We start from the raw sequence: 24,238 nt of genomic DNA, 5'->3' as shown, positions 1-24,238 counted from the left end.
CAACCCTTAGAGAGCTTTGGTACCCTACAAACATTCGCAAAAAAAATAAAATTTAGACAGAGTGTGACAAGCTAGGGGAAAATATATTCTATCTCAAATCAACTAGGCTCTATTTTAGGGCCTAGTGTGCATTCTGTTGTATCTCGAATCAACCAGCCAATGCATGTGCATCCGGTCAATGGAAATTTTACTGTTCATCCATGGAGAATGCCTCCCCATCTATCTCTTCAAGTAGTGGACGTTGACAATCACGAGGAACAACCTCAACAAACTCGAGTGGTTGTAACTGCTAAGGCACTTACTGAAAATGAGCCTGAATACAGAGGTCCTCACATTCATATTGAAACTACTTCTCAAGCTATTCAGCCTACTGCTCAATATTTGTACCAAGGCCTTCAATCTAGAATGCCTATTGCCCATCCTGGGGCACCTTCTGTTGTTGTACCTCCGTTTGCTTATCCTGGGCACCCTATGCTCCCTATGGGGTCCAACCTGGTCAGACTGTTAATTCTGGTGCAATGTATCCTACTTAAATGTTTCCTTAACCTGCTTATCCCCAAGAACATGCTCAAACTACACCACAAGCTGCTTAGTTTCCTAATTCTCAAGCTTATCTGCAAGGTCTGGTTATCAATGATCAGCTGTTAAATGATCGCATCAAGGCAATTGAGGGGTTTTCCGCGTATGGTATGGACGCGAAAGAATTATGTCTTGTACCAAACGTGGTCTTACCTCCAAAGTTAAAGGCATCATATCTACAAAAATACAAAGGGCTTAGCTGTCTGAGAAGCCACATCACCATGTACTGCAGGAAGATGACTTCCTACATTGATAATGACGCGTTGCTTATTCGATGCTTTCAATATAGCATGTATGAGGCATCTCTTGACTAGTATATTGGCCTCGAACGCAACAAGATCCTATCTTGGAAAAGACTTGTCTGAAGCCTTTTTGAAACAGTATAAATACAACTTGGACATGGCTCCTACAAGACTGCAGTTGCAAAATCAGATTCAGAGAATGAACGAAACCTATAAAGAGTACGCTCAAATATGGCGAGAAATGGTTGCTCACGTTAGACCTATGTTGTTCGATAAATAATTGGTTGATATTTTCATGAGCACGCTTCATTGTTTGTACTTAGAGAAAATGGTTGGTAGTATGTCCTTAAATTTCTCTGACGTTGTGACAATTAGCGAATGTATTGAAAACTGGGAAGATTGTTGGCACTGCTAATCAGTAGGCAATAGCCAAGAAACCTCAAGGTAGCTTCGCCAAGAGGACGGAAGGAGAGATCAATGTTGTCATGGCAAATGTTCACCCTCAATGGCAAGCTCCTATGCCTCCCATGCCATATTACCCATATGTTGCTGCTCTCCAATACCAACAACAACCGTCTCAGTATCAACCACAACATCAGCCTCCACATGCTCAAGCTTCCCAGAACAACAGAAACCAAGGTCAATGGTAAAATAGATGTGGAAACAATAATCAGAGTGGGAGACGACCTCAATATAACAAGATCTCGTATCTTACCATCAATATGGCTTAAAACTTAGCTTATTTAGATAATATGTTTTGAGAATTAATCTTAAGTATAGATTGAATTTTTGTTCTCTGAGAATATTTTGTCCATTTATGCATTTCAAATGGATTTAGCAAGTGATGATTTATACCATGGTCCAATTTAAGCATACTTAATTTTTCTGTCTTAACTTTATGTGCAGGTGCATGGTAGTGACGTAATATATTGTTGCCTTGTGCATGGAGAGAAGCAACTACATACAATAATACTTCCAACGAGAAGTAACTAGAAGCATTTACTACTTGTTTTAATTACGAAACACAAATCTCCTTGCAATATGAATCAACCACAGTTACATGTAATCTAACTGCTATTAACTTTCTAATAAATAACTCAAGTTTTGCTATCATTACATTACGATACAATTATGAACTTTCTCAAGAAATTAACTATACAAACAATATTAAAATTCTGTTTTAGTAAAACATGTTAAAAGCTTTCAACACTAATTTGTACCTTTGACATTCAAAAAAGCTATGTATTGTAACCAATAGTGAAAAAATTGTATTAGACTATGATGTGACAGTGTTGTATTTTTTCCTCCTTTCTAATTAAGTTAGCAATTACTTAGAATGCTTGACAATAACTTGACAGAATTGAAAACTAATAATACCTTAATTGACAAACATGTTAAGGCTTTCAATACTAGTTTGAGATTATAAAAAGATATGTAACTAATAATACATAGTTTGACAAAAATATTAATCTTTCTTTTACTAATTGGCTCTGTTTAATATTTTCTCAATTTTAAAAATAATTATGTACATATGACATTTAATTTAATTTTTAAATTAAATTAACCATAAGTTCTTTGCAATTAACGAGTCATTTAAAATCAATTTCACACACTCAAATTATAAGTCTGATGCCCTTGTGCATCGAGGCATTTTTCAAATTAAACATCTCTTCACCCCGATGTGTGGAGAACTTTTTACGATCTAAAATCAATAAAACAAACAAACATTTTCTAGAAGAGCTACGGTGCTCTGATCCTTTATCAAACATGAGGGTACGTAGGCATAGAGTCGTAGCGCTCTAGCGAGTATAATAACCAAAAATACATTTTCTTTGTCCCGTTTTTAATATTTTTCCCTTAGCAACATATTCCCGTGTAAATAAATAAATTAAGCAATAATAAATAGCATAAGCAAACTTCCCTTAGACAAGCACACTAACCCTAGATTTAGAGGAGTATCCCATTAGGTACAATGGAAGTGAGGGGTTCCTAATACCTTCCTCTTGCTTAGCTGACTTCTGAACCCTAGGTCTCATCCTTAATATTAGGTTTTATCATTATTTCCCTGTTCCTTATGAACAAATAAAGGATGATGGTGACTCTCTAAATTTTCCAATCGCGACACACTATATCCATCTTGAATCTTGAAGTCACTTGGGCATTTGAGTGTTAACCATGTTGGTCCATCTCCCACCGTTGTAACGGAGATCAGAGCCACCGTTCAAGATCATCAATTATTCATTTCTAGATTTGAAAAAGAATAGTGGTGTCGTATGTGGGAATCAACTTTTGATTCCTACGATTTCCTCATATTCATATCCAATTTCTGCTTTACCGAATTGTAGCCTCCTTAGGCTACCGAATCAGAAACACATTTAGCCTTTGATTTCAATAATTTACGTGCTTCATGTTCGTTTTCCAATATCATTGCTCATAGCTCCTTCAGATCTCGAAATTGAGAGAATTTTAAAGTAAGCGCAAAGATCTATCATAGTCGACTCATTCAATCATCATTTCCCCCTCAATTCCTTATTGTCAAGGTCTTTAATTTTCTTTAGAAATCCACAGAATAATGAAAGAAAGGATTTACAAATCCCGATTTAGGGTTACACTGAGGTATGAAGGTAATTTCCATGAAGGACGGGCCCAAGCCTTGTAACTCACTGTGCGCACTGGCTACCCCCTTACTCTCTGCCAGTGTCAGGGTGATTACAAGGTCAACATCGGAAGGACACCGTAAGTTCATAGTTAACACCGAGAGCCAATCCAACATCGAGTAGCATTATAGGGGTACCACAAATTCACAAAAGAACCACCCCATATCTACTTGAGATAGATACCCATTCTAGAAAAGGAGGGAAGCCAAAAAAAATTGACCCCTGTTAGATGCCCAAGTTTGCTTATTTGAGTTATCAAATGTGGGCATCTTTCAGTCCTTTTTGTCAAAAAAGTGTTCGAAACCGCCCTTGCTTTTGTTGATTTGCAATACTATGGAAATGATCAACTTGATTTATTGGTGATCAATCCAAATATTTGATTGATCGATCCTTTGAGCTCTTTGAGGAAAACCCTAATTTATAGATGAAACAAACCAGACATATATTGATCTTGAGGTTTGCTATGCATGAATGATGTCTAGGGGGAAAATGATTATGAAATCTAGGGGTAAAATTTGGGGTGTGACACACAAGTATTAAAAAGATCATTGAGGCAATAGCTACAAATGAGCATTTGGAGTTATATGATAGGTGTTCAAGTAAATCTGAAAGAGTTATTGATCTGAATCTTGAAACCAATAAAATAAGGATAAAAGACACAATTGCTGCAAAAGTTGAAAAGAAACTTAAAGAAATGAATGTTGGTACGCAACAGATAGCTCAAATTCAACCGGTCCAAGATGTCGGTTATGAAATTTGTGGCGGGCCTCATTTAACTATATAATGTGTTGCAACCACGCAACAAATGGAAGAGATAAAATTTCTAAAGCAGAACAACCCTTATTCTAACACTTATAATCCAGGCTGGAAGAATCATCCAAAATTTTCCTGGAAAGATCAGCAAGGGAATGTTCAAAAGCAGGGTCCCATTTAATATCACAACCAACCACAGTAATATCAGCAACAAGCACCCAAAAAGGCCAATTGGGAACTTGCCTTTGAAAAGATGTCAGCTTAAAATTATGAATTCCAAGAAGAAACAAGAAATAATCAGAGGAACATTGCTGCTTCTATCAAACATATTGAAGTTCAGATGGGTCAGATAGCACAACAAATAACAGGTTCTCGAGCACAAGGTTCCCTCCCAAGTGAAACAGTACAAAATCCTAGAAGTCATGAGAATGTTAATGTTGTCACGACAAGAAGTCAGAAAGGTTTTAAAGATGAAGAAGAGAGGGCAACAAAGGATGACCATGTCATGGAGGTAGTTATGGAAGTGAGGGAAAATAAGAAAGAAAAAGAAGAAGTGATACCACTAGTAAAGCCAATTGAAGAGAAAAATAAAAAAGAGGCTAAACTTGTGATTAAGTTACCCTACCCTTAGAGAGTGACAAAGAAGGATCCAAAAGAGACAAACCTTGAGAAATTCATCACAGTGTTCAAAAAGATAGATAACAATATGCCTTTCTTTGAAGCACTCGAGCAAATGCCCATGTACAAAATATTCATGAAAGAGGTAATCACTGAAAAGAGACCAATAGAAGATGGGTTGGTAGCCTTTAATGAAAAGCATAGTGAAATATCACCAGGTAGGAGAATCCCAAGCAAGCAGAAGGATCCTGGAGAGGTCACAATCCCATGCACTATAAAAGACATATCTTTCAAGAAGGTACTAATTGATTCTAGAGCCAGTGTGAGTCTAATGCCATTGTCAATCTACCAAAGGATTGGTCTTGGAAATGTATGTGATACAAGGACAAATATGAAGTTTGCATATCACTCCATAAAGAATGCATATGGGATATCGAAAGACATATTGGTGACAATAGAGAAATTTAGTTTTCCCGTTGGTTTTGTGATCATAGACATACCTGAGGATGAAGTGACACCAATCATTCTTGGTCGACCATTCATGCGGACAAGTCGATGCAATTTCGACATAGACCACAATACACTAACTTTAAAAGTTTATGATGATGAAATAACCTTGAATGTTCTTGAAATTAGGAAGCTATAGGTGGAAAAACAAAATCAGTATGAAGTAGGCATGATCAGGACAGATGTGAAAGGCCAAAGTGACATGCCAACATCAGAAAAAAGACTGAAGAAGGCCATCTCAACTGCTTTCACCTCCATGAGCAACCCCGAGTGAAAAAACTCCTATTTCCATTCCAAAAGCCATGATAAAGAAGAGAAAGTAATATTGAGGTAAGGATGTGGAAGTTGGAAAGGACTTGTGGCACAAAGGAATCCATACCTCTGAAAAAGACGGTTTCTTAGTTATGGAAAAGAAGTGCAACAAGGTGCGGAAGCTGAAGTACCCCCCATAACAGAGGGAATAGGCATCAAGCTAATGACAATAAAAGAGCGCTGCTTGGGAGGCAACCCAAGGAAAGTATTCGTAAATTTTAGTTTTAGTTTCAGTTTTATATTAATTTTTTGTTTTGTTTGCTTTAAGTGGTTCATTTTATGATTGTTTACTTCCATCTAGTAATATGGTAATTGTAGCTTTAGTGGTTGTGTGAAAAGTAACCAAACTGAAGGAATGTGTGTCCTCTATGCAAGTTAACTCGCCAAAATATTTTTTATATACTTCTAAATGATATGATTGGTTTGATTGAGTTGCATTAAAAGTTGAGTATGTTAATTAAAACTCATTGAGAATCCACATCGAGCAAGAGGCACTGTGGAGGTTGTCAGCTCTACCCCAAACACAATGTACATCATAAGAGAGCACTCAAGTATGTTTTTATCATTCAGAACTTGCGTACGTTCTTTTCTGATTTCGGGTGCATGATTACATACACTAAGGCACATTTTTCTACCCCTGAGCCTTTCTAGCCATCCTTTTATTAGTATCCATTGTTAACCCCATTTGAGCCTTTAACCATTTGTTTGTTTGAAAATCCACATAATATTAACCCATGGCTCAAACATTCCCCCGCCATGTTCATGGTATTTTTGTGAGTTATCATATCCATGTTCATTCTAAGTTTGAGGTTGCTATTGGAATAACAACCTTTAAGTTTGGGGTAGCTGTGAAGCTTCAGTACAAATGAAGGCACCCGATGATTGAAAAAAATAAGAGAAGAAAAAGAAAAGATGAAAATTTGAAAAATCAAAGAACCATAGAAAAATAATCATCAGGGCACTTGAAAGAAGGAGAAGTCAACGGATATTGAAATAAAGACAAATCCTAAAGGACGATTGCAAGAAATAGTTCCAGCACTAATCCATCAGAATAAACATAGTGAAGATAACGATTTTATTGACTCTGAACCTTAGCCTACTTTTCCAAAATCATACCACTTTAACCATAGCCCAGTTACAATCATAAAGACCTGAAATAGTGTGGGTGTCGTGCACCTTGATTTAAAAGAGAATTTATTCAAGCCTATGGTATGGTATTGTGTACTATGAAGTTTGAGTGTAGAACACATTAACACCTAAGATATTTGGTGAGTGTGAATTGAGCTGATAGGTGAAGAAGTACTTTCAAGTGAAGATGTGGTCAATTAATTGACCTCGGTAATCTAGCAAAAACCAAAGGAATCAACAAATGAGGGTCATGAAAGATCTTAGAGGTATGGTGGCATATGAAAGGTGTTCTTTAAATTGGGAGTGACATGAGTTCTTTGTCCTTAAAGTTGCTTGAGGACAAGAGACAAGCTAAGTTTGGGGTTGTGATCAGTCACCATTTATGCTATAATTATAATCATGTTAACAGGTGAAAGTAGGCGAGTTAGTTGTATTTTGTATACAGTTTAAGTGGTTTTTACACCTTCTTTTACCGTTAGCATCATTTAATCTTTTCACCGTGTTTATTAAGTTTGTTTCCATTTTCCTCATTTTATGCTTGGGTTATGTGTTATTAGTTTTTTTCAGGTTCAAATAGATATTCAAGTACAATCGGATGTAGAAGCTAAGGAGAATCACAAAGAATTAGAGAAGTTTCCCACGCTTCAGTAGGCCTGCTACGGCCACCTGTAACACCTGCTATAGGCCATAGAAGAGAGGTCTAAATAGATCAAAAGTCCATCCAAAACAGAGGCCCACTAAGGCCACCCGTAGCACCTGCTACGCACCGTAATGGAAGGTTTGGAACAAAGGCCAGATATTACAGAAACAGTGTCCTGTTACGGCCGCCCGTAGCACTTGCTATTAGCCGTAGCACCTGCTACGAGCCGTAGTAGAGAGGCATGGACATGATCATCAGAGACAGTAGCCTGCTACGGCCACCTATAGCACCGACTACGGGCCGTAGCAGGCATGCGTGCAAAAAAACCCCATTTTGTCTTTTCTTTTGTCAATCTTAAATGAAGGGCATTTTGGTCAAATGGAAAGCTGATGTTATTGACTTTTGTGGATCTGTTTGAGGAGAGAGGAATACTTTTCTATTAAAGGGGAGTTTTTCAGACAAGAAAGGACACTTTTTTTAAGAGGAAAAATCACATGATTCATAATTGGCGAAATCAAGGTTTTGGGGGAGACGAGATTTTCATGAGCGGAAGCAACTGAAGGTCAAGTTTCATATGAATACTTGTAATGTATACATTTTAATTTTGATTTGCTTGAATACTATGAGTAACTCAATCCCCCAATACTAGGGGGTGTCCCTAACTTGAATCTATAATGACTTTGAGTTTATATTTGCAATAACAATATTGTTTTTCGTAATTAACTTATTCTCGTGATGTCATTAACACTTTCTCTTTCGGAATAATTGAGATTGTTATATGATTATTAATTAGGTTGGATCACCTTTGATAATGCTTTCATGATATTATTCTATAATAGATATTACCTAGGACTAGGGATACCCTGTAGAAATCAAATTGTTCTTGAAATAATAATACTTAATTTCACCGGTTAATTTCTATGGACATAGAGATTAGGTATGAATGATTAAAGATTTTCTCACTAAGGCATTAGGAGAAAACATTCTTAAGAATTGGTATTAATTATATGATATTTATTATTGAAACAGTGACTCAGAGTTGTTACAGGGAAAAATCACACACATTCCCTAACATATTACTCTCGTATCTTTCAAATCCATTCTCTGCACTATTTATTTTAATTGCAATTATTTTTATATATTCGCACCAAAAATACCCAACCTTAGTTTTTATTTAATTGAACAACAATTGGAACTCAATATTTTCAAACAATCCTTGAGATCAACATTCAGGGAACTTTCCTCATTATTACTACAAAGGAAAAATAGTACACTTGCTATTTTTCTGATCACCTTCAACGACTAGGGTATTGTCATTTGTGAATCTCATCTTGTTCTTCATTGAGGGGCTTATATTGACAACCCAATCTTTCCTTTCAGTCATATTTGATGAGCAACCTGAATCCAAGTACCATTGGTCCTTACATATTTCATCCTCTTTTATTGTGACCATTAGCAACATCTCTTCTTCTTCGTGTCTTATAATCCTTGCATCATTTTCTTGAATATTTATTTTGTTTTCAGGATAAACACTAGTGTAGTAACCATACTTCTCGAAATTGAAATGTTGAATGTGAATCTTGTCAGGTTTCCTTCCACCATCTTTTCCTCTACCTGCAACACCACCTATGTGGTTGCCTTGGTTTGAGGGTCTTCTCTAGTTTGACGAATTTCGTTCTTGTTGATGACTTCTACCATTTAAGTTGTTGTAACCACCTCTACCTTTGTCACCATTCCAACTTCCTTTGGCGTTCTTATCTTTTATTGATTGTGCATGTAGAGCAACATCACCTTTCGACTTGCTTGCTGGTCTTTCAACCATTATTCGTTCATGAGGCTCAAGTGTCCTTTGAAGCTTTTCTTTTGTCACGGTTAACAAATGTTTCGACTCTTTTATGGCTACTACCATATGATCGAATTTTGGAGCCAATGACCTCAAGATCTTTGCAGCAACTGATCTTGATGTCAACACTTCTCCACACATCTTTATTTGATTCACCAATTTCGTAACCCTAGTGAAAAAATAAGCCACACTTTCAGTTTCTTCCATATGAAGCAACTCATACGTTCTTTTGTTAGTCTGTAGCCTCACCTTTTTAACCTTCTCAACACCTCTAAATGATTTATCCACGATATCCCATGTTTCCTTCGATGATTATGGATCACCAACTTTCTCAAAAGTTGTCTGGATAAACGCATTGATAAATTATAAAGAGAACTTTATAATCTTTCTTCGTCAAATCTTTATGTGCAACCTTTTGTTCATCTGTTTCTTCTTCGCTAATTGGTGATACTTTATTCTTCATAAGATCCCATATGTCTTTATAGCAGAAGACAACCTTCATCTGCTTGCATCAATTATCATTAATTCTTACCATTCAAGATTGGAAGATTTGCTAGAAAATGCTCGTTCGAATGAGAAGTCATTGTTATATACTTCTCAAGAATCGCAATCAGTGTTCTAGATATAAGATGTTGGAAATCCCTCTTTACAAAATGAGATTTAATCACTTTCCTTGATTGATTCACGATTCTTGTTCCCCACTCTTCACTCGAGTGATTCAGCCACTCCTTGGTTGCATGATGATTCACGTGCACAATGATTTGAGAAGAAAAGAAATATGTGAAAGTGAATTGAGGAACAAAAGAGAAATTAGGATTTTAGAAAAAAAAAAGGGAAGAAGATGAATCAAATTTTGCAGAATTTCTCTTTGCTTTCAATTAAAAAATTTATTCAACTTTTCTTCACCCTTACAACAATTGGATACCTCTCTGAGATTGCTTACTTCTCTAAATAACCAAATAACACCTAGTTCATGTAATTATCTCAATGTCAAATCCATCATATCCAACTATTAGAAACTCTATTTGACTACATTCAAACTAGCATTTACAAATACAAAGAATTACATATTTGATATTAATGATAGGTTGAAGTACCATTTGTGCTTCTCTTTTAATACAGCGTTGCTTATAAAAAAGTTGGGTGGATTCTCTATAAATTTAATTTAATTTTGATGAGTAGTTAATTTTACAAAAGTTGTATGTTTTATAAAACTAGCACGTGTTCTCATAATTTTGACAAAACCAACTGTGACACCAAACATATCTCTTTCTCTTTCTTTCTGTTTTAAATATAAGCACTTATTTGATAAAAAGTTTGTCTCTAAATGTAAATCTCTTTTCAAATTACTACTATATACATTTACCATTTTTATATAATCTTTAAATGTATATAAAAAGTAAAAAATGTTGGAAATAAGACTACATATAAATGGAATAGGATATCTTTAGGTGGACAAGAAATATTGTGGTTGTCTAAATTATGACTTGTAAAATATTTATATACACGGTTACATTATAGCTTAAATGCAATTTCTATTATTTAAAATATATACGTTTTAACTTCTCTATTTAATTTTTTCAAAATAAAGTTTTAATTTAATTTTTGTTCTCCACATCATTTTAGACTCAATTTTTTTAAGGTGAATAAATATAATATGACATGTTAATAAATTGAAACAAATCCTTTTATTAATTTGTAGTTTCATTAAACTTATAATTAATCATTTTTATGCAATTTTTGTTGTTGTTTATTTGATTTCACAAACATCTAAAAGTTTGAGACTAGGGAAACCAAACATCAATGTGTAATATTTTTTCTAAACAATGAATAAAGTATCTTGATTTCACTGTAAGGTTATGTAGAATTTACATAAAAGACTAATTGACCATATATACTACATATTGATTGACAATAACTTGATAGATTTGAAAACACATTGGTGCTAACAGTTTATAACTTGAGAACAGTTTCTATAAGAATACATCATGTTGCACTCTTTAGTATCTCTTGTGAGTGTTGCTTCTTTTTGTATCCTCAAGTTCCCACATATTCTTCAATGACTTCCATTTGTGTTCAAAAGTGTCACTAAACTTTTTTGCAATTTGGTAAATATGATTCCTTGGAGGATACGTTACCATTGCATTAGAGAACACAAGCCTCATGTCGCTAGCAAACTCATCCTCTGTTGCATACAACCTCATTTTTCTCTCTATTTCCTTCAAACCTATTGCCTTTATCTTACACTTATTAGGCTTTGCTATTTTTGGAGGATCTTTCAAATCCCAACCATCTCTGTCTACCAACATCCTCTTCAATATCAACCAACATTGCCTCCTCTTAACACACTCCATCGCTTTCTTCAACCCACATTCTTCACCTCTTGTCACAAAATCCTTCATGTTATCCTTTGGTTGAGACAAAGGTGTTGGTTTGGAAAGTTGGTTCTTGATCATCTTCTTGTCTTCAACAACATTGTCATTATCCTTTGGTTGAGACAAAGGTATTGTGTTGGAAACTTGGTTCTTGATGATCTTCTTGTTTTCAACAACATTGCCATTATTCTTTGGTTGAGACAAAGCTGTTGATTTGGTTTGATAATTTGAATCAACCCAATAACAGGATATGGTTGGTTTTACAGAATCTTGAATCTTCCTTCTCTTGTTTTCATTTGTGGCACAAGAATCTGAATCGCGTTTTCTTGAACCAGGAGGATAACTGAGCTTGATGATAAGTCTTTTACGAGGTTGTGTGTTCGAAGGGTTAGTGTTGGGTGTTGTTGAGGAAGAAGGTTTGGTGTTGTCGGACATGGATGTTGTTAAGGAAGAACAAGGGTTTGTCTTGGATACTGTAAATGTGAAGTCTTGATTTTAGGGAGATATATCATTAATAACACAATTTTAAATATTCAATCTTATTTATTTTGTTTTATTTTACTCGTTTTTAATTTTAGTATCTAACTAATAAGTTATCTCAAAAGATATTAATTGTAACAAACTTTCTATTTCATACTTAAAAAAAAAATTATAAATAACAAAAATTTGAAATCTTTTAAAAACTTATTTTTAATTTTTTTATAACAAACAAGACTTAACATCATTTAGAAAAGTAGTTTTTAATTACTGTTCAATCTTTTTACAACAATATAAAAATATTCATTGTTTTATTATTTTTGTACATAAATAATGATCTGTGTGAAAACATAAATAATTTTATTAAACAAATCACAATAATGAATTAAACATAGAAAAGCAAAAGCAAAGTGACTAAACACTACATACCAATTTCATCATAAGGTGAGGGCAAGAGTTCTGGTGAATTTTCAAACACATTGTTTCGAGACATTGCAAGTCGAATTTGAAAAGAGAAGAAAGTTTCTTTGTTTATAAAATTCTACAACTTCAAACTAAAAGAATCTTGATTTATATAGAGATATAACACAAGATATAATATCTTGGTTGATATAAAAATAATTAATGATTAATAATAGATCGACTTAAATCATGGTGTAAATCAAATCAATTAGTTTAAGTAATGAAGATAATGTTGATTTTATTTTTATTTTCTAAAATATCTCAACAAACTAATATTTACTTTCATCTTATCTAATTAATATTTTGCTTATTTTTTTAATTTTAAATTTAATGAAATTTATAATTTTATTTCAGCTCACTTTTAGAGAAAAAAAACATGTTATTTTTAATTTAAAAATAATAATTTATATTTTATTTGTAATGTACACGAGTCACTCAATATTTCTTAGTTTTCCTTTTACCAAACTATTTTTGACCTACAATAAATATCTCAACAAACTATGCATATATACTTTTATTTTATCCATGAAATATTTTACATAACTTTTTAATAATTTTACTTTTTAACTTTAGCAAAATAATTTAGCCTTTTTTAAAGGACAAGTTCCACACCCAGTTATTTTTATCTAACAAATTTTATATATCTACTTTGATTTTATCCTATAAATAAATTTTTCTAAATTTTTAACAAACACGGTTTTAATTAATTCATAGTCATTTATTTTCAAAGATATAGTTCTTAGACTTAAAACAAACACCCTCTTATCAGGAGAATGATTTCATTTTAAAAGGATTGTGACTATTACTATTATATTGTAATAAACCTAATGCTTAAAAATGTATATTAATTATATTAATTGTTTAGGTGATAACGATTACATTTGAACTGAAATATTAGTTAAACAATTTAATTATTTATTAATAATAAAAAGTGTATAAATTCAAATTTTATTAAACTAAGCTTTGAACATAAATAATGATCTCTTTTGAACCTTAGAAAATTCATTTCCCTCCACTAAGCTAAGAAATAAGATTAAAACTAAAAATTAATTTTATATTTTTGTACATTATTTTATAAATAATTTTTTTTCTTCATATTTTAATAAAAATATAAAAAATAATTGTTGGTAAATTAAGTCAAATATATTTGTTTCAAACCCTAAATTGGAGGAAAATATTCGAATGGGGCCTATAAGTTATTTCAACCCGAAGTTGGCTTTAGGGTTTCATCCGTTACTTAATTGTTTTTCTAATTTTGATTTTGATTTCACTTTAGGCAAGGAGAAAAATCTATGGTATATCTTCATCCATCTTCTTATTGATTGAGTGATTGAATTAATTGGGATACAAATTAAATTTCCACACAAGGGTAGAAAAATATTCGAATGGGGCCTAAATGTAAATTTTTTATTAAAATATCCCATATTTTAAAAAAAAAATTCTAAAATAATTCAATTTTAAAAAAAAATCTGAATTTACCCCAATTTCAAAAAAAAAAAAAATACTTAAGGCATGGGCGCCAGACCAATTGATGTTTATCCTTAATTTTTAAGAGGGGGCGCCAATTGGATTGGCTACGGCACATGGTGCTGCCAATCCAATTGGTGCCCAGGTACACTAATTGAGAGGAGGCGCCAATTGATTTGGCGCTTCAGTGTAATGTACAATTTTTTTCTTCATAAATAGAGGTGTTGTCTGATTCATTTTTCCACATCTCATTTCGTCATATTGCAAACATGTTTGGTGTTCGCCGCCGCTATGGAAAAGTGATTTATTTGAGAGACAAGCCTCCGATGTTGATGCTCTTCTGGAACATTTGTAGTTTCGATCAACTGAAGAGGGAGTTGGTTCATTGGTTAGATGGAAAAATATCAGAAGGATAAAAAATAAGAAGTATTGAGAGATTCGATAATATATTTGGTTGGATGCGAGTAAAAACTGATAAGGATGCTAGGGAAATGATGTTTGGACGAGATAACATAAGTTTGATTATTGTAATCAGTTAAAAATGTTCTGTTTTAAGTTTTCTTATGTTGTAGTGATGTTAGTTATTAACCTTGTTGTAACAAAAAGATAATGATATATAAAAAATCAAGGTTACAAAAATTGAAAGGAGCTACTTAATTATGATGTAGATGTTGCTCCTAGATTGGGACATTTGTTCTTATTGTGTCCGGGTTGATGACATATACTACATAATCTTATCATTTTATCAGTCGTATCCATTTCTGTTCTAATACGTGTATTGTTTGACCGTCCTTTTTTCTTTCTTCGTATCTCATTGTTGTGCCAAACTATGTCACCTTCATATGGAGGCTAGTATTCCCCCATTGGTAGTACTGAGAAGCTTTTTATACACATTCATAATGGTAATGGCCTTGTGAACATCAGATAGATGGATATAAGCATCTTGGTGAGTATGCACGCATGCCACAATGGCATGGGAGCAAGGAATACGGAAGATCTAGAACTTTCCATAGTCGCACCAACTTCTGTTTAGTTTGACAGCATAGGATAAATTTGGCATCCCCTTATTGAGATCCATTGTTTCCTGTACACTGAAATTTTGCCTACGACGGTCAAAGACTGTAACTGCGTGTGTGCTAGCTTTGATACTTTCCTCTTTCATCACTTTCATACAACATTCACTGAATATTTGATCTGACACTAACACTGCACACCATCTTTCACCTCTGGTTGCGAATCTAGATGCCAACCTAATATAGGTTGTTCTGACCAAAACGGTTATTGGTAGATTTCCAATGCCTTTGAATACGCCGTTCATGCATTCCACGAGGTTTATTGTCATGTGGCCCAATCGACAACCTCTATCAAATGCCATTGTCCACTACTCTACTGATATGTTATCCACCCATCTTCTTGCATCTACATTAGACAATCTAATTTCATCATGATAATGTTGAAATGACGGTCGAGTTAGAGCATACCCTGCATTCACCACTTTTTTGCGAAAGTTTATGTCTTTGATTGCACGTATGAAGTTTTGTGTGATATGTCTAATGCAATAGACATGGGTAGAAGGAGGATCATGTCATCCGTTATCATGGTTATTGTAAGCACTCTCAATGGCAGCATGTCTATCTGAAACCAAACAAAGATTGGCTTGTGGAGCAACATGTGTTCTGAGATGTCGAAGGAAGAAATCTCAACCACCAACGGTTTCACCTTCAACCAGAGCAAAGGCAATGGGAAAGACATTATTGTTGCCATCTTGTGCAACATCCATAAGCAAAGTACCCTTCCATTTTCCGTATAACCATGTTCCATCAATTTGAATAATAGATTTGCAGAATGCAAAATCTCTGATGCACGGTTCAAACTCCCAAAAGAGGTGGTGAAAGATTCTATTTCCAGCAACACAAGTTCCGTCTGGCGTAAATGCTGGCAGTCTCTCCATAATTGCAATAGTTGGTGCGTATGTTTTAAGTGCCCATAAAAACCATGACAATTCTTTATATGAATCCTCCCAGTTGCTGAATACATGTTCAACAACCTTTGTCCTTGCAATCCACGCTTTCTTGTAAGATGGAGTATAATTATATTTTGTTCTGATATTAGATATTATTATACTCACCTTCCCTGATGGGTCTTTGTTAACAAGCGACAAAATGTTTTGACATATCAATGCAACACTTAATTTACGGTGATCTTGTACAACATTAGTTACAATGCAACTGTGAGGTGGGTCTATAGAAGCTATCTCCCAAGCGTCGCTTCTCTTCTTGTGAGACGCAGCCAACCGAAACTTGCAAAGGATGTTATGACATTCGATGACATACCTTCTCAAATCAGTGTGTTTCACGGTGAAATTAACAGAGTTATTCATGTGAAATTTTTTAATAGCTCGCACATATTCCTCTTTAGTGCGGAACATGTCTCCCACTTTTAACTCACCCTCTAGTCGTGGATACAGGTTATAAAGACACTGTTGGATATTTTATCGTCATGCAAATCCATGTTTGTCATATGTTGAGGAGGATTATATACATGACTTGGAGGTAATGGCGTTGGATGATCGTCAACTTCAATGTTGTTATTCAACATATGATCGACCTGTGTCTCGGTCTCTCTTCTTCTTCATCAATGACGTTGACTTCTGCTTCTACTTCTAGGTCGGCTTCATCTGAGTTTTCTGAATCAAATTCATCAGATTCAACTTTATTAATTATCTGAGATTGCTGAGACAATATACTTGGTTGAAGAGTAATATATAACTCAATAGAGTTGCAACCAGAATTTCCGTGACTAACAAACATATATTCAACATCTTCATCGTCCCGTACCTTTAGCGGGTCAAATTTACATTGACTATTCTCGAAATAAATTGGATTTTGATACGTGATTTGTGACGCAAGACCAGATCCTATGCAAGATTCAATTCGTTTTTTAAAATGCAAGAAATTTGAATTTCTCTTGATCGTAAAGCAGATAGTATCGGTGTTTCAAAAAGAAATCTCGTATACATTAGACTCATATGTCTCACCGTTGTAGTGAGCATTGATAATATATTTGGATGCAGATGACATTGTAATATTTCGGTGCAGATGGAAAGTAAATTTTTGGTGCAGATGAATTTATGTTGATTGTAGGATGAAATGGTAAGACACTTAAATATCCATGTAACATGGCATGCATGCAAACCCTAGCGTCAGTCCTATTGGCGTCTGCATGTAATATTAGTACATGGGCGCCAGTCCATGTGGCACCTTAAAGACCTCGAAATTCTGCATGTAGATAGCCATGCAACCCGCACCCTATGTGAAGACCATGCATGCATGAAAGCCTAGGAGGCGACAATCCATATGACGCTTGCATTGTAAGATTGCATGTGTAAGCCAAACCAATTGACGCCTACATCAAGCCCAATTATCCATGCATCCAAACTTTTGCATGTCTTTGCATGTCTCTCATTATAAATATTCATACAAGTTTCACTTCTTCATCACCAACAATGACTTCTTCCTCTGCAACAACCACTCTTTCAACTGTAACAACCATTCTTTCATATATTTACTACGACAAGATGTCTCTGCTCACTATGGGTGAATCGTATAGAGGCATAATTGAAAACATAACGACTTATGTAAGCATTTAACTCTTGTATTATTTTTCTAAAGTAACTTAATTTGTTTTTTTTAAAGTAACTTATTTTGTTGTTTATTTTTTATAAAGTAACTTATTTTATTTTTTATTTTTTAGGATGTTTCTAGGTTTCGAACTCGTGTCCACGAATTTGTTCACATGGACGTGATTATTCAACCTTATGTCAAACTCGCTGATTTTGGACATGTAAGCAAAATAATGTCTTGGTCGGTTGATACTAAATTTATTCTTGCATTATGTGAAAGATGGCGTCCCGAGACACCCACATTCTGGTTTCGAACCGGTGAATGTACCGTGACGTTAAAAGATGTCTATATGTTATTGGGACTGCCTATCAAAGGTAAGGCGGTAAATAATAAAACCAACTATGCGAATTCAATTTGCATGGACCTCTTGAATTCTAACTTGTTAGATGATAACTCGAGAGATCAAGGTATACTCCTTTCACGCCTTAAGGCATATCATAACAACTTATAGTTAGATGAGAATTCTACCGAAGAGGCTCGAATAATAAAAACTAGGTGTTATATTATGCTTTTAATTGGTTTATTTTTATTTCCCGAAGGTAGTGGTTCTAGTATGCATGTTATGTATTTACCTTTACTAAGACATGTAGATAGAATAAGAAGTTATAATTGAGGGTCTACTTGTTTGGCTTATCTTTATAGCTCTTTGTGTAAAAATGCACACAAAGACACATCTACATTTTCTGGATGTGACGTTTTGCTCCTATCATGGGGTTGGTCCAGACTACCATCCCTAGTGCCCGTCAACAACAACCATTCACATTTCCGTACGCACAAAAGTAAGTTTTTAAAAATGGACTATATTTACTTACTTTAGCGATTATTATCTCTAAATAATATTTTTACTTTTATGGTGCAGATGGTCGGCACGTGGTATGAGTTATAACAGATGTCCTAGACACTGTATTACCCAGTATCGCAATCTCTTGGATCACCTTCGACCGACAAATGTATTTCCATTAAACTAATTATTAATAATTTGTTAATTTCTTCTAACAAATTTATAATCTAATATATGTTCACATTTCAATTCATTTGGGGTTCATATCTAAATTTGAATCATGACCATGAAATCAATGAACAAGACGTAACTGTTTGGACTGCATGCACACCGATCATAAGATTCACCACTGTGGATATGCATAATAGTAATCGTGTTAAATTGCAGTTCGATATGCTTCAACACATCCCAGATCCCCCGACAAACCTTGAAGAATGGAATTTACGCAAAGTTAACGACCAATGGAACTTTAACCCATGGTAAAACTTCGCCAGATCTGTGTGTCGAAAATGGAAGCACCGACAAGACCATGTCTTAACTAACGTTGTGATGCCAAACGAAGAAAAACCAACTCGTAATTATATGGTTTAGTACAGATCGGTTGGATTTGAGTTCATCGCCGAGGATATATACCTATACGATCCACACTAGGAAACTTACACACCAGAAGGTTCAACATCTAACCCTTGACAACATTGTCAAACCGGTTACTCACAACCCCCTATCCATCAAAATTTCCAATCCACAAACACACAAACCTACAACCCTAACATGTCAAACACCCAACCACAATACTAAGAGCATACCTCGTACCACCACCAACAAGTAGATCATCATCAAGACATCGAACATCGCTATGCACCCAACACATCACCCTATCATAGTCGTCTTAGCCAAAACACTCAGCGATCATTTAACATCAACCGTCCCTCCTCCTACTATAACCAAGAAGCTCAAACATCACAAAACCAAAACCTTCAAGAATCATATGGCTACCAAACACCACAACAATCATTTCAACCTTTCCTCGACGTGTCATTCACACCAATGTCTCCCTTCAATCATCTTGGTCGTCCTCCAACAACTCATACACAACCCAACTACTTTGACATGGATCATGAACTCAGCTATGGCGGTAGCCCTTCAATGCATACACAAGACTACGCTGATTTGTCTAAATATCTCAAACAATCTCCTGCAGTTGGTGGTGATGTTCCTGGGCCCTCAGATACTCAAACACCTGGGATGAATCATCAATGTGGGTTAGGGCCACGAGTTATGGTAGCTAGGGGATGTGGGACCGGAGATCGGTTAAGTGATCCCGGTCATCGACATTAGTCTTTTTGTGTAAACACATATTAATATTAATATGAATTATTTTGATTTCAACTTTATCTAAAATGTACAATGTTTTTCAAAAAAAAATACGAAACACACAAGTTTGACACCAATTGGCGTCTCCTTTAAAAATCAACACACATGCGCCCATTGGATTGACAGCACTAGGTGCATTAACCAATCCAATTGGCGTCTCCTCTCTAAATTTAAGAGCAGACGTCAATTCATCTGACGTCTCCTTTTAAAAGTGGAGTAATTTGATAATTAATCTGAAAACAACTTTAAAAATTCAATCTGTTTTTCTTAATTATTATTTAAAATTTTATTATGAATGAGTCATCGCAACTTTAATTTCTTTATGAGAAGTTGTTCTAACTAGCTTCTCATTTGATTTTTTTTAAAACCTCTTAAAATTTTATAACAAACAAAAAATGATTTTTTTATTTTTTATTTTGTTTTAAAAATTATAACAAACAAGCGCAAAGGTCATTTAAAAAAGGATTTAATTGAAATACACTGACAGTGTAAATTTTTTTTACACCGTCAACTAATCATAGCCGTTGGATGTCAAAACAAGTTTGACTTTTATTTTAAAATTCTATAAAATAATACAAACGGGTGATGGTGATGAATCGACTGTGTAAAATATTTTAGACTGACAGTGTATAATAATTAATCTCTTTAAAAAATAAGTCTTTGAATATTAATAAATATTTTTACAACGGAATAATTTTAATTTATCCTTTTGTTTTTGTTTTAAAATTATTAATTTAAAATTAAAATATTTAATAAATATATTTAAATAAGTTTAATTGATACAAGATGTTTTACACTATTTATCGATAAATTGTGACACTCATATAAATAATGCTTTACTTTTCCTTTAACAAACATTGATAAACTTACTCGCCAATACATGAAAATTAATGTCTATTTATATTTTAATTTTTTAAAATATTATTTTGATCTACTTATTTTTTATTATTTATAAAATTAATTTTTTATAAATTTTAAATAATTTTGTTCATTTTCCTTTATTTGCACGGAAAATCCATAAAAAATCTATCTCTTATCGATTAAATTTCACAAAATTTAAAAAGTTAGTTTTTAATTCAGAATTATATAAATTTAAGATTTATATAATAAAAATTCATCATAATAAATTTAATTGTGTATTTCAATATATCTATAGAACACTAAACTTAATTTTAGTTTTTTCTATTGTTATTTGTAAAATAAGTGACTAGTGTCAAACTCTCATGCACAAAACTTAGAATAGAGCAATTTCAATGGGATACAAGAAATATGCAAATCAAAAATAAAGTCAATAATTTTGACTATGAAAAGTTTATTTGATTTTCTATCGTGGAATCTCTTTTCTTGTTTTGTACTTCCGTGTCCTCGACTTTTGTTATCTCTCTTAAGCTGATTTCTCATTTCCTCCTCTATATTTCTAAAATTTAGAGTGAGTGTTCTTTTTATTTCAGGTTACTCCTGAGTTTTTTCTTGATTTTTTTTTTGCGATTTGCAAGAATTCCGCCATCTTTTCTTTCTCTGTCAACTTGGTGTTTCTGGTTCCTATATCTGTCTCTAGTGGTTGATCATTCCCTTATGAGCACCCAGTTTTGCAAAGTCTGTGTTTTTAGATCGTTATCAGGTGTTTTACTCGGTTCCTTTTCGATTTTGCTTATTTTTTCGGTGTGCTGCATTCAGACTCCATGGACGACAAAAGACTGTTGGACAATGGTAAAAGGTTTAGCTCCTACAGGGATCTAGTCATTGATTTGTCTTCTTCGGTTCTGCATGTTACATCAAATATATCAACAGGAGAAAAAATCAACAAGCAAGACTATCAACAAAAAAGTGCTCATCAGTTCATAGATACCAACATTCCTAATCAAGATTCTGCTGAAGACCCGGGTTTTTGCGTCTGGGACGATGAGGATGTGCAAGAAGCGTATAAAGAACTAAAATATTTGTTCTTGGAAAGTTCCTATCTCAAAAGCTTATTCATAAACTATCCCTATAATTTGGTCTAGCTGGAATTTGGTGTGACCTAGTAGGTATAAAAGTTGTGGAATTAGAATTGGGGCTCAAACACATCTCCACGGACAATCCTGCAATTACAAAGACTATGGAATCCTGCAATTACAAAGACTTAGACTTTAGTTTGGTCACAATTTGGGGAATATCTCTGAAAAATCAGATCTAAACAGATGAGGTGTAAAATCGGAGTAAAGCTTGGAAAGGTTTTAGAGTCTGAACTATATAGCTACCCAAATAAGGCCACAATTGTTAAAACAAAAATCCTATTTGACTCTAGAAAGACCCTTTAGTTAGGAATGTATCTCGACGGTGTTAAAGATGGTACTACATGGGTGGACTTCAAATATGAGAAAATCCATTTATTTTGTTTCAACTGTGGTATCATTGGACATTCAAAAGATTTATGCACTCAAGCTAGAAAAAAATCCTTGGAACCCAATGCTAAACAATCTTTCGGACCTTGGATCAGATCTATAGAATTTAGGGGAAAAATCATCAACAAAGCGGAAAAAAATTATAGCAGGAACCATATGGTGTCCCCTAGCTATGGACACTTTCAACCTTATACCCGAAGCCTTAGAAGACAAGTACATATCTAAGATAATTTCAAAGATATCTTTGAAGTTGAGAAAGTGCTAAATGACATCCTAAAAAGTGAGGAGGCTTGGTGGATCCAAATAGAAAAACGTGTTTGGCTGTTAGAAGGAGATAGAATCACCCACTATTATGTAAAGACCTTTTCACCATGATTGTAAAAGGGATACCATGACGGTTAACCAGCCGTGGTTAGGTAGGATGTGGTTGTAAATGTATTGCTTTCCACCATAGGTGATTGACCGTAGTGATAAAGTAGGTAGTGTGCTACCTATCACAACGGTTATAGTTAATAACTGTTGTGATATATATAGTTCATGGGTTCGAAACCCAATAACATCAATTTAATTAAAGCACATATAATATTAACAATTCACCACAGTTATATATTTCAACCGCGGTGATATGTATATGAGTTTATTATAAAATATGTGGATTACTGTTTTTCCCTTACCCCTCAATAAACATATACAACCATTCAAATTTTATTTAAAGATAATAATTTGAAAAATTATATTATTCTTGAAAAACCACTTAGATGATCCACTATTTTTCGAATTGCATGGATCTTGTAATTCATCTCTTGCTCTTTAACATATAGAATTTAGTTCAATGCTTCAGGTTCTTCAAAGCAACAATTCATTCTCTTCTAGTTTATTTTGAAAAGCATCAATTTGTTGAGTAATTCAGATTCATCGTCATCACTATCATCATCATTATCTTAAATGATTATGATGACAGTGATGACGATGAATACAAATTTCTCAACAACTTTGATATTTTCCAAAGTAAACTAGAAGAAAATGAACTGTTGCTTTGAAGAACTTGAATCATTGAGAAAAAATTCTATATGTTCTAACTCGAATCAACCCTTAGAGAACTTTGGTACCCTACAAACATTCGCAAAAAAAAAAATTTAGACAGAGTGTGACAAGCTAGGGGAAAATATATTCTATCTCAAATCAACTAGGCTCTATTTTAGGGCCTAGTGTGCATTCTGTTGTATCTCGAATCAACCAGCCAATGCATGTGCATCCGGTCAATGGAAATTTTACAGTTCATCCATGGAGAATGCCTCCCCATCTATCTCTTCAAGTAGTGGATGTTGACAATCACGAGGAACAACCTCAACAAACTCGAGTGGTTGTAACTGCTAAGGCACTTACTGAAAATGAGCCTGAATACAGAGGTCCTCACATTCATATTGAAACTACTTCTCAAGCTATTCAGCCTACTGCTTAATATTTGTACCAAGGCCTTCAATCTAGAATGCTTATTGCCCATCCTGGGGCACCTTCTGTTGTTGTACCTCCGTTTGCTTATCCTGGCACCCTATGCTCCCTATGGGGTCCAACCTGGTCAGACTGTTAATTCTGGTGCAATGTATCCTACTTAAATGTTTCCTTAACCTGCTTATCCCCAAGAACATGCTCAAACTACACCACAAGCTGCTTAGTTTCCTAATTCTCAAGCTTATCTGCAAGGTCTGGTTATCAATCAGAATGGTCCTGGTGGAAGTGAAACCAAGCATGCTGAATATCAGTTGTTAAATGATCGCATCAAGGCTATTGAGGGGTTTTCCGCGTATGGTATGGATGCGAAAGAATTATGTCTTGTACCAAACATGGTCTTACCTCCAAAGTTAAAGGCATCATATCTACAAAAATACAAAGGGCTTAGCTGTCTAAGAAGCCACATCACCATGTATTGCAGGAAGATGACTTCCTACATTGATA

At 34.2% G+C, this 24,238-nt stretch overlaps 1 protein-coding gene across 1 annotated transcript; it reads right to left on the bottom strand.

The window, feature by feature from the left end:
* Positions 1-11,279: 11,279 nt before the first annotated feature.
* Positions 11,280-12,089, bottom strand: LOC127123167 (transcription factor GTE11-like). Its single transcript, XM_051053415.1, has one exon. The coding sequence runs from the start codon at positions 12,087-12,089 to the stop codon at positions 11,280-11,282; it is 810 nt and encodes a 269-aa protein (XP_050909372.1).
* Between the last annotated feature and the right edge of the window lie 12,149 nt (positions 12,090-24,238).

The sequence above is a fragment of the Lathyrus oleraceus genome, chromosome 2 (assembly GCF_024323335.1).
Source record: "Lathyrus oleraceus cultivar Zhongwan6 chromosome 2, CAAS_Psat_ZW6_1.0, whole genome shotgun sequence".
Lineage (NCBI taxonomy): Eukaryota > Viridiplantae > Streptophyta > Magnoliopsida > Fabales > Fabaceae > Lathyrus > Lathyrus oleraceus.
Note: the sequence above shows the minus strand (reverse complement) of the source record. Positions and strands in the feature narration are given on the sequence as shown.

Excerpts from the sequence above, each read along its gene's own strand:
- LOC127123167 (XM_051053415.1), bottom strand. The coding sequence starts at position 12,089 with ATGTCCGACAACACCAAACCTTCTTCCTCAACAACACCCAACACTAAC.